Source organism: Corticium candelabrum, chromosome 7 (genome assembly GCF_963422355.1).
Source record: "Corticium candelabrum chromosome 7, ooCorCand1.1, whole genome shotgun sequence".
Taxonomy (NCBI): domain Eukaryota; kingdom Metazoa; phylum Porifera; class Homoscleromorpha; order Homosclerophorida; family Plakinidae; genus Corticium; species Corticium candelabrum.
Genome location: NC_085091.1, coordinates 6,524,394 through 6,539,023, shown reverse-complemented (window position 1 = coordinate 6,539,023; position 14,630 = coordinate 6,524,394). Strand labels below are relative to the sequence as shown.

General features: G+C 39.6%; 2 protein-coding genes across 4 annotated transcripts; both read left to right on the top strand.

Moving 5' to 3' along the window:
- The first annotated feature begins 1,493 nt into the window (after positions 1 to 1,493).
- Positions 1,494 to 3,155, top strand: LOC134181778 (TNF receptor-associated factor 4-like). Its single transcript, XM_062649044.1, has 7 exons — positions 1,494 to 1,497; positions 1,540 to 1,547; positions 1,637 to 1,750; positions 1,807 to 1,968; positions 2,025 to 2,099; positions 2,183 to 2,266; positions 2,324 to 3,155. The coding sequence occupies exons 1-7, from the start codon at positions 1,494 to 1,496 to the stop codon at positions 2,960 to 2,962; spliced, it is 1,086 nt and encodes a 361-aa protein (XP_062505028.1). The 3' UTR covers positions 2,963 to 3,155.
- A 4,609-nt stretch (positions 3,156 to 7,764) lies between these two features.
- On the top strand, positions 7,765 to 13,841 carry LOC134182506 (bursicon-like). 3 transcript variants are annotated; one of them, XR_009970347.1, is made up of 2 exons: positions 7,765 to 7,989; positions 9,944 to 10,180. XR_009970347.1 is itself a non-coding variant. In XM_062649907.1 (2 exons), the coding sequence occupies exons 1-2, from the start codon at positions 7,972 to 7,974 to the stop codon at positions 13,702 to 13,704; spliced, it is 408 nt and encodes a 135-aa protein (XP_062505891.1). In that variant the 5' UTR covers positions 7,765 to 7,971; the 3' UTR covers positions 13,705 to 13,841. The 3 variants fall into 3 exon arrangements, 1 of the variants encoding a protein (XP_062505891.1); XM_062649907.1 differs by lacking the exon at positions 9,944 to 10,180 and adding an exon at positions 13,315 to 13,841; XR_009970346.1 differs by lacking the exons at positions 7,765 to 7,989; positions 9,944 to 10,180 and adding exons at positions 12,892 to 13,188; positions 13,315 to 13,841.
- Positions 13,842 to 14,630: the final 789 nt, after the last annotated feature.

Sequence of the window (14,630 nt, the reverse complement as noted above, 5' to 3'; positions counted from 1 at the left end):
GCGGCGTGTCCAGAGCAAAATTTTAGGGGTTTATTAATATTAATTTGTTTAAAATTAATATTAATTTGTTCAAAATTAACTGTATAAATTATATATGAGCATAGATTTACAAACTAACAACTCATCATTTTGGTACTGTATTATTATGTACATAAAATCACTTTATTAGACTACAAAAGTATATATGATGAGCAACCACGCCATAACTTTTGGGGTATTGAACGCTCAAGAACCCCCCGTAGCTACGCCACTGGTCTAAAATCACGCATAGATTGATGTAGGCTGTGACCGGGGCTGAGGGGCTATAGCTATTCCTCGTGCTGCAATATTTACATCTGTCTTAACTAATGCATGTAACTAAAGGCATAGCGTTATAAATGTATTTGGCTATTCTACAGCAATTAATTAACTCTTGAATATGAATTTATGCATTACCGTATTTAATATCAATAATTAAGAAATAATATTAACATGCAGTTGTGATTCTGAAGTGTAACTTGAGGCCACAATTTGAGGAATATTGTCAATTTCTAACAACTGGGATATACAGCAAGCTGTATAGTTAGGTAAACGCACTGTGTAAAATGATATGCATGGATGTTGCATCAAATGCTCGTTAGCTGTAAATAGCTTACAGTCGATTGTAATGTATTTATTACAGAGCAAGGCACCTCCAATTACCGACATTTCTTTAATCCGAACAACATTCAAAAGTGGGCCGGTGGATTAACTAGCCAGAGACGTGTTTGAATTGAACATGTTTGACACTATACGTATATAAATATAGTTTGCACCCTATATAGTAGAGTTTGTCACAAGGCAAAGCTACGCTAGAAAAGTGAGTTTGAATAATCGTTTACGGAAACATCAATTGTTATTTAAATTCGAATTGAAGAGATGGGAAAGTGGTCACCACAAATCTGCATGGTCATTGGATGCCCCCATACTAGAATATCTTTAGTGCGCATGTACTCGGTGAGCACATGGAATATTGAGTAGTTATACGGGCAACAAATTAAGCACTCTAGATCGTCGCTGCATGGCCTCAATTTTTCAGTGAGATGGCAGCAAGTGTAAACGTTAGACCTGGTGGCTACGACGTATCATTTGTAGCTCCGCTGGACAAGGAGTACGAATGTCCCATCTGTCTTCTTGCATTGAAGGATCCGGTACAGACTCCATGTGGACACTCCTTCTGCAGATCTTGTTTCGATAGAGTGGTGCAGTAAGTTTAAGTGTACGTAGACACTTTCTGTTTACTCTGTACGCGTTTCCTATCTACAGACAGCAGGGAGGAGGTGATTCAATCGAGTGCCCTCTGGACAAAATGAGAATAGCCACTTGCAATGTAAGGAATTTAGAACTAATTCTAGAATAAACATTTAACTATCTTAGAAATCTAGGTTTCTCGTATTTTGCCTCTGTACTGTCGTTAGCGTATCACTTGAGTACTCTTTATCACGTGATATATTCTTACATAGCAATTCAAACAAATGGGTGTGGCTTTATTACTATTGTTCTAATACATTAGTGTTTAAGTGTTATATGTTTGTATCAAATTTTGATTTTAAACTAAATTCTATAGTTACGCTAAACTTTATTTAAAATTTAATTAATCAAATTTATTATATTTTAGGTATTTAAAGACGCTAAGGTCAAAAGAATAGTTCTCGCTCTCAAAGTTCTTTGTACTAACAAGGAAGCAGGAATAGGCTCTTGTAAATGGAAAGGAGAACTAAACTACTTTCAGGTAGTAATCAATGTGAACCTAACCAATTAGTTAACATTCACAATTATGTTATCCAGAATCATCTTGACGAGTGCGAGTTTGTAAAGGTCGAATGTTCTCAAAAATGTGGAAAAACAATGCCACGATACCAACTCCATGGCCATTTTCATTTGCATTGTCCTCGTAGCGCTAGAACTTGTTCCTACTGCAAAGTTGACTTCGAAAGGCAACACATGAGGGTTAAAAGTGTTGTTATTACTATACAACTTTTTATCAGCACGTGTTGCTGTTATAGAAACACGAAAGTACGTGTGGAAAACGTCCCATCAAGTGTACTTTGAATTGTGGAGCAAACATACCACGAGAAGATGTGAGTGTACTTCCGTATTGGATGTTTAAATATTATAGTGTAGCATACATTTCAATTATTTGAGAAGTCTGTTTGTTCTACAGATGCATAGCCACGTTTCTGAATCAGGCAACTGTCCTAACACTATGATGCCTTGTGTCTTCAAAAACGTTGGTTGTGACATCACGGTAATAGCATTGATATCGTTAAATTATTTATTTGATTTGCATAAATATTATATGTAGGTCAAGAGACAGGAGATAGATCGGCATCTAACTGCTGATGTGGTTCAACATCAAGTCAAACAGCAACACATGATAGACAAATTGATCAATGAAAACAAGAAGCTAAAGCAGAAATTGGATTTACATCTATTGGCGTCATCTGAAGAAACAATGCTGTCTGCTTCTGGTCGCACAATGATAAAATTGTTTGCTAGGCGACCACCTGCAGCTGGTGTTATTTCTAGCCCCACATTTCGTGCTCATCACACTGGATATGAAGCAGTGTTGAAGCTCTATCCCACAGGAACTTGGCATGCTTATCTGTTAAATCGACAACATTGCTGGAGAGCAGTGCTTACGCCCACAAAAGGCAATCGAGACGACAAACTAAGGTGGCCTTTCCCATTCCGTCATACGATTACACTACTTGATCAGCAGACACATCAAGATAACATCAAGACGACAGTAGATCCTACTACAATTGATGATTTCACTTGGAAGCATTTTTATAGGAAACCTGGTACTATCTCCCGTTATCTAACAGTGCCACAATTACGTAATTTCACGAAGAGTATGTTTCACGTCCCCGAGTCTCTTCTTCTGAGTGCAAAATATATGAAAAACGACAACATTGTTATGGTTGTTGAAGTGGACAGTTAGTTAATCTAAAAAAACTACATGCGTACGTCGCTACGTGATACATGTATGGTTGTTTGCAACATTTTTATAAAAGCTTGCAGGAAAATGTAAAATGTAAAACTGTAATAGGTCACGTGATCGTGATTCTGTCGTAGACTTCTGGCTAGGATTTGTCATTTGGTTTACAAAATGTGATAAAAATTACAAAAATATATGATCAATAGATGAATAACATTTTGGTGTCTATGTATCATGTTTCAATATTAGTTTAGCACTCTACTACAGTCCTACTCCTTCGTTGCCTACACGAGTGACGCTCTGGACCACGTCCAAACCATTGCGCTCTAGACTCGGTCAACTGATTTTTGTAGTAAGTGTGCAACAGCTGCATGTTTCGTAACCTGTCCAGAAACTAGCGCAGCCAAGAATTAGAACTTTACTCCTTTATTGGTCCGGACCCCGGCATTGACGTAAGTGGTCCCGGACCCTAGCCCTAACGCTGTAACCCTAACTCTAACTCTAACTCTAGCCCTTTAAAGCTCTGGACTAAAAATTTTAGTCATAGCATCCCCCGTGTTGCATAGAGTCTTAAACGCATGCAGAGTCTCAAATTGACAAATTTGAAAAATCAGTTAATTAAAGATGGCAGTCTTGTAGCGGGGTCTGGAAGCAAAGATACAGTAAAACGAGACTTTGAGTTATGTACATTGCTACTACTTTGAATGTTGACCTGAATTCATGAAGGAGAGCTAATCGACGTCCCACCTTCGTTCGAGACAGATAAAGAATGCTGTGGCAACTTAGTAGCAAGTTTGTTACCAAAGAAAAACTGTTTCTCTAGTGATCTTGAACTAATTAATTAACGTAGACTCCGATCGACTGTGGTACTAAATCTATAGTCAAAATTTAGTAACTTTCTAGTAGGCCTATGAACCGTTGGGCAATTAATTACGAGTAGCTGCTAGACAATTATAAATTATACAATTATAATATTTCTAATTTTAAATGACGTCACTGAATGCAGCAAGAAACAAAAATAGACTAAACTATATCATGTGACGTTATATTAACACGTGACCTTGTAAAACGGTGGACAGTAGGTCGATTGAACTGACGTACGTTTTCGTGGTGTTAGATACGAGTACGAGGCCACAAGAGTATGATGTATAGTTTAGTTGATTTGACAAAGGTTTATCTGTCCTTGAGTTTCACTTTGCTGTAGACAACGTCAGACAGGTACTAGAATCGTGGCCTTGCAGCTGAATATCCGGGATTGCTGCTGAGGACTACAATAATTTGTACCTGACAAAATGACGAGTATTCATGAGGTATGAAGCAGTCTGTGTTGATATTGTCAAACAGCTGCTCACCCAGATGTCGATCTGGGCACTTAGCAATAGACATGTACATACGGTCGCGTGTCAGCCGACAAGCTTGTCACGTGGGTGATCACGTGGCTGGTCGTGATGGTACATTATCCACGTGCATATCAGTTGTTTCTTGAAATAAGTTTGAGAGTGAGTTCAAGCGTTTCTTCTCGTTGTATTCTACATTCATCTACATCTGCATTCATTCTACATCTACATTCAGTAAACCTAATTCTAATTAGTGTGGAAAAAATGCTGTATAATATGAACAATAGTTGAGTTCGTAACAGCTTCAGTTATTCAACATTTTTACTTAGGCAACAGGGGTCCGGTCGCAAAGGGGTCTGATAAGTGACACGTGACTGTACTGTTTGTGTTACAAACCTAGAGTAATGCATGCAGTTGCCCTGGACGTGTTTAGAAACTTTAAAAATGATGAGCTACAATTACAACGTTGCATTGTGTCAGTCTATGAATGAATTCCTCTTTGCAGTTTTTTGGATTTGAATTTAATTTGATCTGACTGAGTCAGGGCTACTTGATAGTCTGCAACTTTGTATTGTAGATCTATATTTTGTTGTCATAAAATTGGTTATGGTTTTGTCTGTCACTTTTGAAATGAATGATTGAATGAATGAATGAATATAATTAATTTCGGTTCCATTCAAGTAAAAGTACAGTTTCCTCTTGGCAAAACATAAAAACAACTAAGACATCAGACACTACAAACTACACTTATGTGGTGTTTGCTAAGCTCATACTAGAAGTCGTGGTACTCTACACTTGTACTTGAATGAATGTTTTGATGAGCGATTGCTTGAAGTAGTCGTCACACATAAATACTAAATAGCTACAAACATCATCCTATAGTAGGTATTATCTATCTAGACTAGCTGTTTGATTAGCCTGTTCTTTGCTTTGCAAATTGTTTTCAATATTTAAATCACTGGTTATTGGGCGGAGACAACACAAAATTTCTGACAGCCGGTTCTCCATATTATGCATGCAGCGTATGTGTGACACACGCATAAACAGCTGCAAAGTCAGAGCAAACTTTTTAGGGGTTTATTAACATTAAAGATGCTAAGGTCAAAAGAATAGTTCTCGCTCTCAAAGTTCTGTGTACTAACAAGGAAGCAGGAAGAGGCTCTTGTAAATGGAAAGGAGAACTAAACTACTTTCAGGTAGTAATCATTGTGCACCTAACCAATTAATTAACATTCACAATTATGTTATCCAGAATCACCTTGACGAGTGCGAGTTTGTAAACATCGAATGTTCTCAAAGATGTGAAAAAACAATGCCACGATACCAACTCAATGGCCATTTTCATTTGCATTGTCCTCGTAGCGTTAGAACTTGTTCCAACTGCAAAGTTGACTTCGAAAGGCAACACATGAGGGTTAAAAGTGTTGTTATTACTATACAACTTTTTATCAGCACGTGTTGCTGTTCTAGAAACATGAAAGTACATGTGGAAAGCGTCTCATCAAGTGTATTTTGAATTGTGGAGCAAACATACCAGGAGAAGAAGTGAGTGTACTTCCGTATTGGATGTTTAAATATTAGTGTAGCATTCATTTCAATTATTTGAGAAGTCTGTTTGTTCTACAGATGCATGGCCACGTTTCTGAATCAGGCAACTGTCCTAACACTATGATGCCTTGTGTCTTCAAAAACGTTGGTTGTGACGTCACGGTAATATTATTGATATCGTTAAATTATTTATTTGATTTGTATAAATATTAAATTTAGGTCAAGAGACAGGAGATAGATCGGCATCTAACTGCTGAGGTGGTTCAGCATCAAGTCAAACAACAACACATGATAGACAAATTGATCGATGAAAACAAATAGCTAATACAGAAATTGGATTTACATTTATTGGCGTCATCTGAAGAAACAGTGATGTCTTCTTTTGGTCGCACAATGATAAAATTGTTTGTTAAGCGACCACCTGCAGGTGATGCTATTTCTAGCCCCACATTTCGTGCTCATCACACTGGATATGAAGCAAAGTTGAAGCTCTATCCCACAGGAACTTTGTCTCCCTTTTTGTTTGATATATTAAAGGATTGCTGGATAGCAGTACTTGCACCCACAAAAGGCAATCGAGACGACGAACTAAGCTGGCCTTTCCCATTCCGCCATACGATTACACTACTTGATCAGCAGACACATCAAGATGACATCAAGACGACAGTAGATCCTGCTACAATTGATGATTTCACTTGGAAGCATTTTTATCGCAAACCTGGTGCTTTCTCTCTAATTGCATTAGGGCTAGAATATCAAATTTTCATGAAGAGAATGTTCCACGTCCCCGAGTCTCTTCTTCTGAGTGCAAAATATATGAAAAACGACAACATGTTATGGTTGTTGACGTGGATAGTTAGTTAATTAGAAAAACTACATGCGTACGTCGCTACGTGACACATGTATTGTTGTTTGCAAAGATTTTAAAAGTTTGCAGAAAAAGGTAAAACGTAAGAGTGTGATAGGTCACGTGATTGTGAGTCTGACGGCTGCATGGCTGGGATTTGTCATTTAGTTTACAAAATGTGATAAAAATTACAAAAAAATGATCAATGGATGAATGACATTTTGGTGTCTATTTATCATGTTTGCAATATTAGTTTAGCATTCTACTTCAGTCCTGCTCCTTTGTTGGTTGCGCGAGTGACGCTACTGGACCACGCCCAAAAAGGTGACGCCCTAAACGCGGTCAACTGATTTTCGTAGTAACTGTGCGACAGCTGCATTTTTCGTAACCTGTAGAAGCTTGCGGAGCGGAGTTTTCAGCATTTTACTCCTTTATTGGTCCGGACCCCGGTATTGACGTAAGTGGTCCCGGACCCTAGCCCTAACCATATAACCCTAACTCTAACTCTAGCCCTCTAGAGCCCTGGACTAAAAATTTAGTTATAGCATCGAGCGTGTTGCGTAGAGTCTTTAAACGCATGCAAAGTCTCAAATTAAAAATTTGAAAAAATCACTTAATTAAAGAAGGCAGTTTTGTAGCGGAGTTTGGAAGTAAAGATACAGTAAAACGAGACCTTGAGTTATGTAGATCGCCACTATTTGGAATGTTGTCCTGAAAAAGAGCTATTCGACGTCCCACCTTCGTTCGAGACAGATAAAGAATGCTGTAGCAACTTAGTAGCAAATTTACTACCAAAGAAAAACTGTTTTCTCTGTGATCCTAAATTAACGTAGACGCCGATCGACTGTGGTACGAAATCTAGAGTCAAAACTTAGTAACTCTCTACTAGACCTATAAACCGTTGGGCAATTAATTACGAGTGGCTGCTAGACAATTATAAATTATACAATTATAAAATTTTTAATTTAAAATGACGTCACTGAATGCAACAAGAAACAAAAAATAGAATAAACTATATCACGTGACTTTATAGTAACACGTGACACGTGTAAAATGGTGGACAGTAAGTCGATTGAACTGACGTACGTTTTCGTGGTGTTGGATACGAGCACGAGGCCACAAGAGTATGATGTATAGTTTAGTTGATTTTACAAAGGTTTATCTGTCCTTGCGTTTCACTTTGCTGTAGACAACGTCAGACAGGTAAGTCTAGAGTCGTGCCCTTCCAGCTGAATATCCGGGATTGCTGCTGAAGACAACAATGATTTGTACCTGACAAAATGACAAGTATTTATGAGGTATGAAGCAGTCTGTGTTGGAATTGTCAAACAGCTGGTCACCCAGGTGTCGATCCAGGCACTTAGCAATACACATGTACTCACATGTACACACATGTACATGCATTACTCTAAGTTTGTGTTACAAACTTGCAGTAACGCATGCAGTTGCCCTGGACACGTATACAAACTTTAATTTGATGACGATCTGTGAATACAAAAGTATATCTACATACGTTTGAATTTATAACAATGACAGCAATTTACCATTTGCAAGTTGAATGTGATAACGACTCTATATAGACAGGTAAACTGGTCAGTGTACTAATGACTGATTTACCACAGAAACCTGTGCCACAACGTGCATACATCTACGTTCCTGAACATATTAGGTGTATATGTGAAGTGCGTGTTTTTTAGATTACTAAATCTTTTTTCACAAAAGTTTGAAAAGTTCTTAGTTTATATTGATATGACAACAACAATATTATTTACCTGTTATTTGATTTATGCAGTCATTTAATTGTACTACGCAGCTTACCATGCAGTTTGAATGTAGATCAATAAGGTCTACACAGTCTAGTGTAAGCATTCATTTTGTATATCGTATTTCTTCGAATAGTGGCCGCCCTTGAATAGAAGCCGCAGCTAAAGAAATTTGTAAAAAATAGATGCTGCCCTCGAATTGAGGCCGCAATAGTCTTCAGCCACGTCCATATCACATGTTTTTATGCTTCCAATCTCATCCACTCATCTATCAACTAGTTCGGAGTACTTTCCACTCAGTGCATTTGCATCTAGGATGTAGATAACATAATAGGTATAGCATTTACTGGGTGGCACCTTCAGTGTCCAATTACGTCACAACAAAAAGAAGTGTGACGTTCAAGTACCAACTTGTGTCATGATGTGAAGTAGAGACTTAATTAAAAATAGAGGCCGCCATCGTTTAGAGGCCCAGTTCCGTAACCTTGTTACAAATAGAGGCCATGGGCACTATTCAAAGAAAACACTATACATGTATAAAAGGCATTTGTATGTATTTTGAATGAGTTGTAGGAATTTTGAAATACAAATAGAGCACAGAAGCATTTGACCTTTTTTATAGAAAGTTGTTAATGACATCTTTTGCAACTATTGTATTGTACAATGGAGTGTGTCTTATTTTAGTTAATTACACTAGGAAAGGTAGATATCAGTGTGCAAGGTATGGGGTGAGAACTGTCATTAGTTATGAGACATTATGACACTGGCAGAGATAATTAGTATGGTCCAGTTTTGTCTACACATTGGTATTTCTCTATTGTCAGGACTTGACAGACAGGCAGGTTGAAAAACAGCTGCCAGAAATGTCTAAACAAAAGCCTCGTTTGTAGATCTGTGTTAGCAGCTAGAGACTGAAAGGTTAATTTCTTTAATAATCTGTCTAGCTTTGTTTCACATAGTTTCACATACAGTACAATGGATTGCTACACAAGCAAGTAGATACATCAATAGTACAGGGCTGGTGGAGCAGAGTGGGCCATGTGGGTCATGACCTACCAAGGTTTAGAACATGAAACTTCCGCTAACTGACTTTTGGCGAGAATTTCCGGAAATGTTGGTTCAAGTGATTAATAAATTAGCTATTTTGGGGTTTACTGTGGGCAAAGCTTGGCCACGCAAGACCTGGCTCACCCATCATTTGGAGTGCTCTGCCAGCCATGTAGGAATCTATGAATTTGCTCTTTTTGGAGCAAGAGACTTAATACAAATTTTAATGATTACTTTCAGGAATACTTTTGATGAGTTGTAGACTAGCTGCAGGCTCTTGTAATGTTGGACAGACCACAATGTTTATTAACATTGTTTTTCTCTTTATTATTTTATGACAGTTTGCATGTGTTAGTGATTGGGAACTCTAGAAATGGCGTCAATTAAATAATTAGAAATTTATTTACTGTAATTCTAGGCTTAAATGTAAAATGTTTACTAGGTGCACGGTCAGTGTAAACTAACTCAACTCAGAGGTCTGTTCTGGACAAAGTATTGGCATTCACCATCATTCATTATTATCAATTAACATTTGCATCTAGTAGTTACAAGACGCGTGGAAGGCATGAAAAATTTACAATTGTTTAGTATGTGCGAAACCGTTTAAGCAGCAGAAGCATTGTAACTTTTGAAGGCTGATCACAAGTTGTGAAAAGGTCAGCCAAATACATTGTAATGATGTCAGGGCAATGATGTAGCAACAGGCGCTCGAAAATAAATTTGTTTGAATGAGGGGGCCTTGCTTTCGAATCTCAAAATTTGACATGAAATATGATACGAGAATATTGTTACCATGTTTATCAGCACGCCTACAGCCATGAACTACATATTAATATTTGCAGACCAAGGCACTGACTCACTATTCACATGTGTGTGTATATACTAGTGTTTCTAAACTACTGGCATACATTTAGTGTATATTACTGTTTTCAGGTTTTCAAATTTGCGTAATTTCAGACGTTATTAGAATGGTTTCGCTATTATCTTTTGCAAAGAAAACATGACTACTGTAGTCCTAAGTTGCTACACCACGTGCGCTAGCTGTCACTTGTGCATAGGTCCATGTGGTTTTACACGTGTGGTAGGCTTAAGCGCTAAGAAGTAGCCAAAATAGCCAAATGTATAGTCACTAAACTTATAATATTCATTTCTGGTATTTTAAAATTATTATATGCAATGACTGGTACTAATTGCTTGCCTCTTTTTGCACTTGTCTGCACACTTGGTAGTGATCCAGAGGTATTAGATCCGTATCAAAGTATTAGATCATTCCAATTTTACAAATGGCAAGACTGCTTATTTTGATGTTTTTATTTGGAATACCATGCAGCCTTCGTATATTATACCATCTTCAACTTTGGCTGGAGCTGCTGCATATGCTGGAGAGGAAGAAAAAGATGCTCATCACCAGGCGGACATAGAAGCTGCAGGCGGATGTTTCTACCCTTTGATAGTTGAAACGTTTGGTTTTTGGACACCTGCTAGTGTAGCTACACTAAGAATAATTGCCTCTAAAACGATAACAAAAACTAGACTTTCATTTAGTCAAGCGTTTAGTAATTTGTTAGAACAATTATCTGTTCGTATTTGGCAGTTTAATGCTAGAGTATTAAATGATAGATTAGACTTAGCAGTGGATGTAGAGCGGTGGGATTTACCCACTGTATCAATAAATATATAAATATATATATAATGTGTGTGTATGTGTGTGTGTGTGTGTGTGTGTGTGTGTGTGTGTGTGTGTGTGTGTGTGTGTGTGTGTGTGTGTGTGTTCGTGCTGCGGGCTAGTCACTTTGGTAGCATAGAGAACGTGGGATATGTAGGGTGCATGCACCAGACTGACTCGCCATTGGCGCTAATCTTCGCCTACACCAGATGAATTGCCTGCGTAGCTCAGTTATCTTGCCAGTAAACTACACAACAACTAAACGGGAATGGTAGCTATAGAGGGATCTTGTGTTTCAAGGCCTTAGAAGAGCTCTCTGCAACGAAAGTAAGATGCTAGACGCCGTTTTCTCCCAGCAAACTTGACCCTCACATTTCACAGAATATGAGGCTAGTGCCATAAATCTCAACGGTAATTAGCGTTAGCCTTTGTTCTATCAATCTACGAAGAGAAATATTCAGAGGCTTCAAATATGAAGTTCTCTTTGAGAGATCTAAGTCAGCGGACACGCCCCTTTCAAACAGCCGCTGAACGAAGTGTTACAGGTGAAGAATGGCTTTGATTGAGCCTTAGACTTTTACCCAAGCGCAAAATGATGTAGATGGTGTAGCTAGTACTGTAGTACGTAAGTTGTTTCACCTTGCACGGTGTGTAGACTCGTGGCCATGGCAATATACCGCCCCTTTGTCATTCCTGGATACTCAATCTTATAGCGCGGCTCATGAGACCACGCTGATCGCCAAAGCTGAGCACACAGGACTGCTACCTAACTTGACGTGGACGTAGGACTAGATAACAACAAGAAGGGCGTGTCCGCCTACGCAGGTCTCTCAAAGAGAACATCTACGCATTCTTGACATATTTGACCCTTGTGCGTGTTTCTCATCGTAGATCAATAGAGCGAAGGTTGACACTAGTTACCATTGAGTTTTATTGCGTTAGCCTCGTCTTTGTGAGAGGAAGGGTCAAGTCTGCTTGGAGAAAACGGCCTCTAGCATCCTACTTTTGTTACAAAAAGCTCTTCTAAGGCCTTAAAACACAAGATCCCTCTATAGCTACAGTTACCGCTTAGTTTGTGTGTAGTGTACTGGTAAGATAACTGAGCTACAGAGGTAATTCATTTGGTGTAGGCGGAGCTTAGCACCAATATATGTGTCAGTCTGGTGCATGCTCCGTACATAACACGTTACCAAAGCGACGGCTGGCCTGAAATTAGCACAGCACGAAGTTTTACGATAAAGCCTACATTTTGAGATCAGACTGTATTTCCGTTGGAGTTCCCTCTAAAGTCGTGCATGTTTTAGCTGTAAGTCTTGCGCAAAGTTAGTTAATTAAATGTTATATGTAAATAAGGAATGTATTCAATAACATTCAAGCTTGTGAACACGTCATTCTGGCTGATTATTTACGGTATGTCTTTGTCAGCATCTGCACGACTCATTACGTCTAGAGATTGAAACTTCTGGCTAGATGTGTAAGCATAACTAAACATAGGCCAACCCCTGGCAACATTCCCATTTATTTACCACTGTACTAAATATAGGACAGACTCACTGATCGTTGTTTCCGAAAATGCTATCTAGTTGCAATACAACCTGCGTACATATGGATTGCCTCTTCCGGTTTACAACTGTAGCAAATTGAAGTGTGTAGGAAAAGAAATGCTAGCCGACAAATCCAGGGCGGAGAATGCACGTGTATGAGTGGGGAAGGTGATCCTAGACAGCTCGGGTGTGATGTGTAAAGATGTATGCAGTAGCCATGATTACCAACTGTTGTATATACCCCTAGATATGCAACACACTTTTGGTAGACAGTAATGCATGGGCGTCTACGCACCACGCCACTGGTATGAAGCTGAAAGTACGACATGCAGGAAATGTAATTCTATAGGAGAGGTCGGGTGGCCTGGGGACTTGTAGGTGCAAGAAACGGGATCCCCACACGTCAAGTGCCGTCTATTATACACCTTTACTCTCCATATACACCGTCACTCTCGACCTGTCCGCCAAGCTGAAACGGTGAGTATGTAAGCGATTTTCTGTGGCCAGCACTGAGGAGACGTTGCAGCTTCACTTCCCTACATGCAGTAGATAGTAGCTAGTCCTGCGGATCTACAAAATTCCACATGCCGTTTTGTTCTCTAGGTCTCAAGCTCTTCTTTCGCTATGACTCTCTTGCCTTCTCGGTTGACCTTGATCGTTGTCGTTGTCTACACACTGCTGGAGACACGAAACGTCGGATCTACACACTGCACAGTCGTTCCCGGCCGTGTTACCGTTTCTCATCCAGGTTGCGCTGATGTAACAATAACTGCCACTGTCTGCAGCGGCATGTGCTCATCGACGACCAAAGCATTGCTGGTTCCTCCCTATTACAGAATGGCCCGGGTGAACTGCTGCTCTCCAATTAGAGAAGTGCAGAAAGATGTCTACATGGTTTGCAGTAAACCCGGAATTGGAACCGCAAACTCGCTGCAAAAGAAGACTGTCAACGTTCCAACAGAGTGTGTATGCAGGCAGTGCTCTGCGTCCTAGAAATTAGTAACTTGGTGTGATCGGAAGTCACATGCGGTACGTAGAGACTTTGCTTTACAACCTAGACTAGATAATTGAGGAAGCTAGCTAGATAGGCTGTGAGTACATTGAGGCGTGCAAGAATAAACGAATTGATGTACTTGCAGTGTGTGTCTATTAGTTGCAAATGGCGTAGCCTATAGGTTTGCTAGCTAGGGTCTCGGTTTGAATCCAGCAGAATCCGCCCTTTCACAGTTTTGTCATTCGTTTGTATAGCAAAGTGGACATGACCGTGTTTTTCTTTCTAGTAATGCCATATTTTGCTATTCGCGCATGCAATCCCCACATCTATACGTTAGAGCGTCACATAACGCCCCAGTGTTGTAGTCTCACGCAGATAACTCTCCCTTTCCCACTGTTCAGAGAGTCAGGAGGGGAGCGGCTTGCTATAAACGGAAAACGTTCAGTCACGCCCCTCTATAGCCTATAGCCAAAGGGCTGGGCTCCTGTGAGACTATGGGCCTGCCCTAACAATCTCCTCAGCTAATTAGGACTCGCAGGAGCACCGGCTTGTGACGTCAACTGAGTGTGCGGGCACCCAAAGTGCCATCAAGATCTCAGTAACCGTTCACAGTCAAAGACCAGATGTACTTCTGAGTCGAGAGAGACAATTGGTCGCGCCTGACTTTGTATCAGCAAAGCGTGATCTTGTTATATCTCGAGTACACCACATACGCGATGCCAGAATACAACCAGAAATGTCGCATTACAGCATATTCAATTAATTAACCCGGGGCGCGCTTGCGCTAGGGTTAAAGTAATGGCTCTGTGGAAGGACCAACGGACCAAGGGACGGGCGGACCAATGCCATGGTAGATCTCCAACCTTTTCTCACGCTCTTCACTGGTTCTGATTAGTTATATTCACAGACGAGCGCTTAGCATTAA

What these genes read in the sequence shown, in the direction of transcription:
- LOC134181778 (XM_062649044.1), top strand. An exon ending in GAGAACTAAACTACTTTCAG is followed by an intron (nt 1,751 to 1,806) that starts GTAGTAATCAAT and finishes TATGTTATCCAG; the next exon opens with AATCATCTTGACGAGTGCGA. An exon ending in ACGTTGGTTGTGACATCACG is followed by an intron (nt 2,267 to 2,323) that starts GTAATAGCATTG and finishes TATTATATGTAG; the next exon opens with GTCAAGAGACAGGAGATAGA.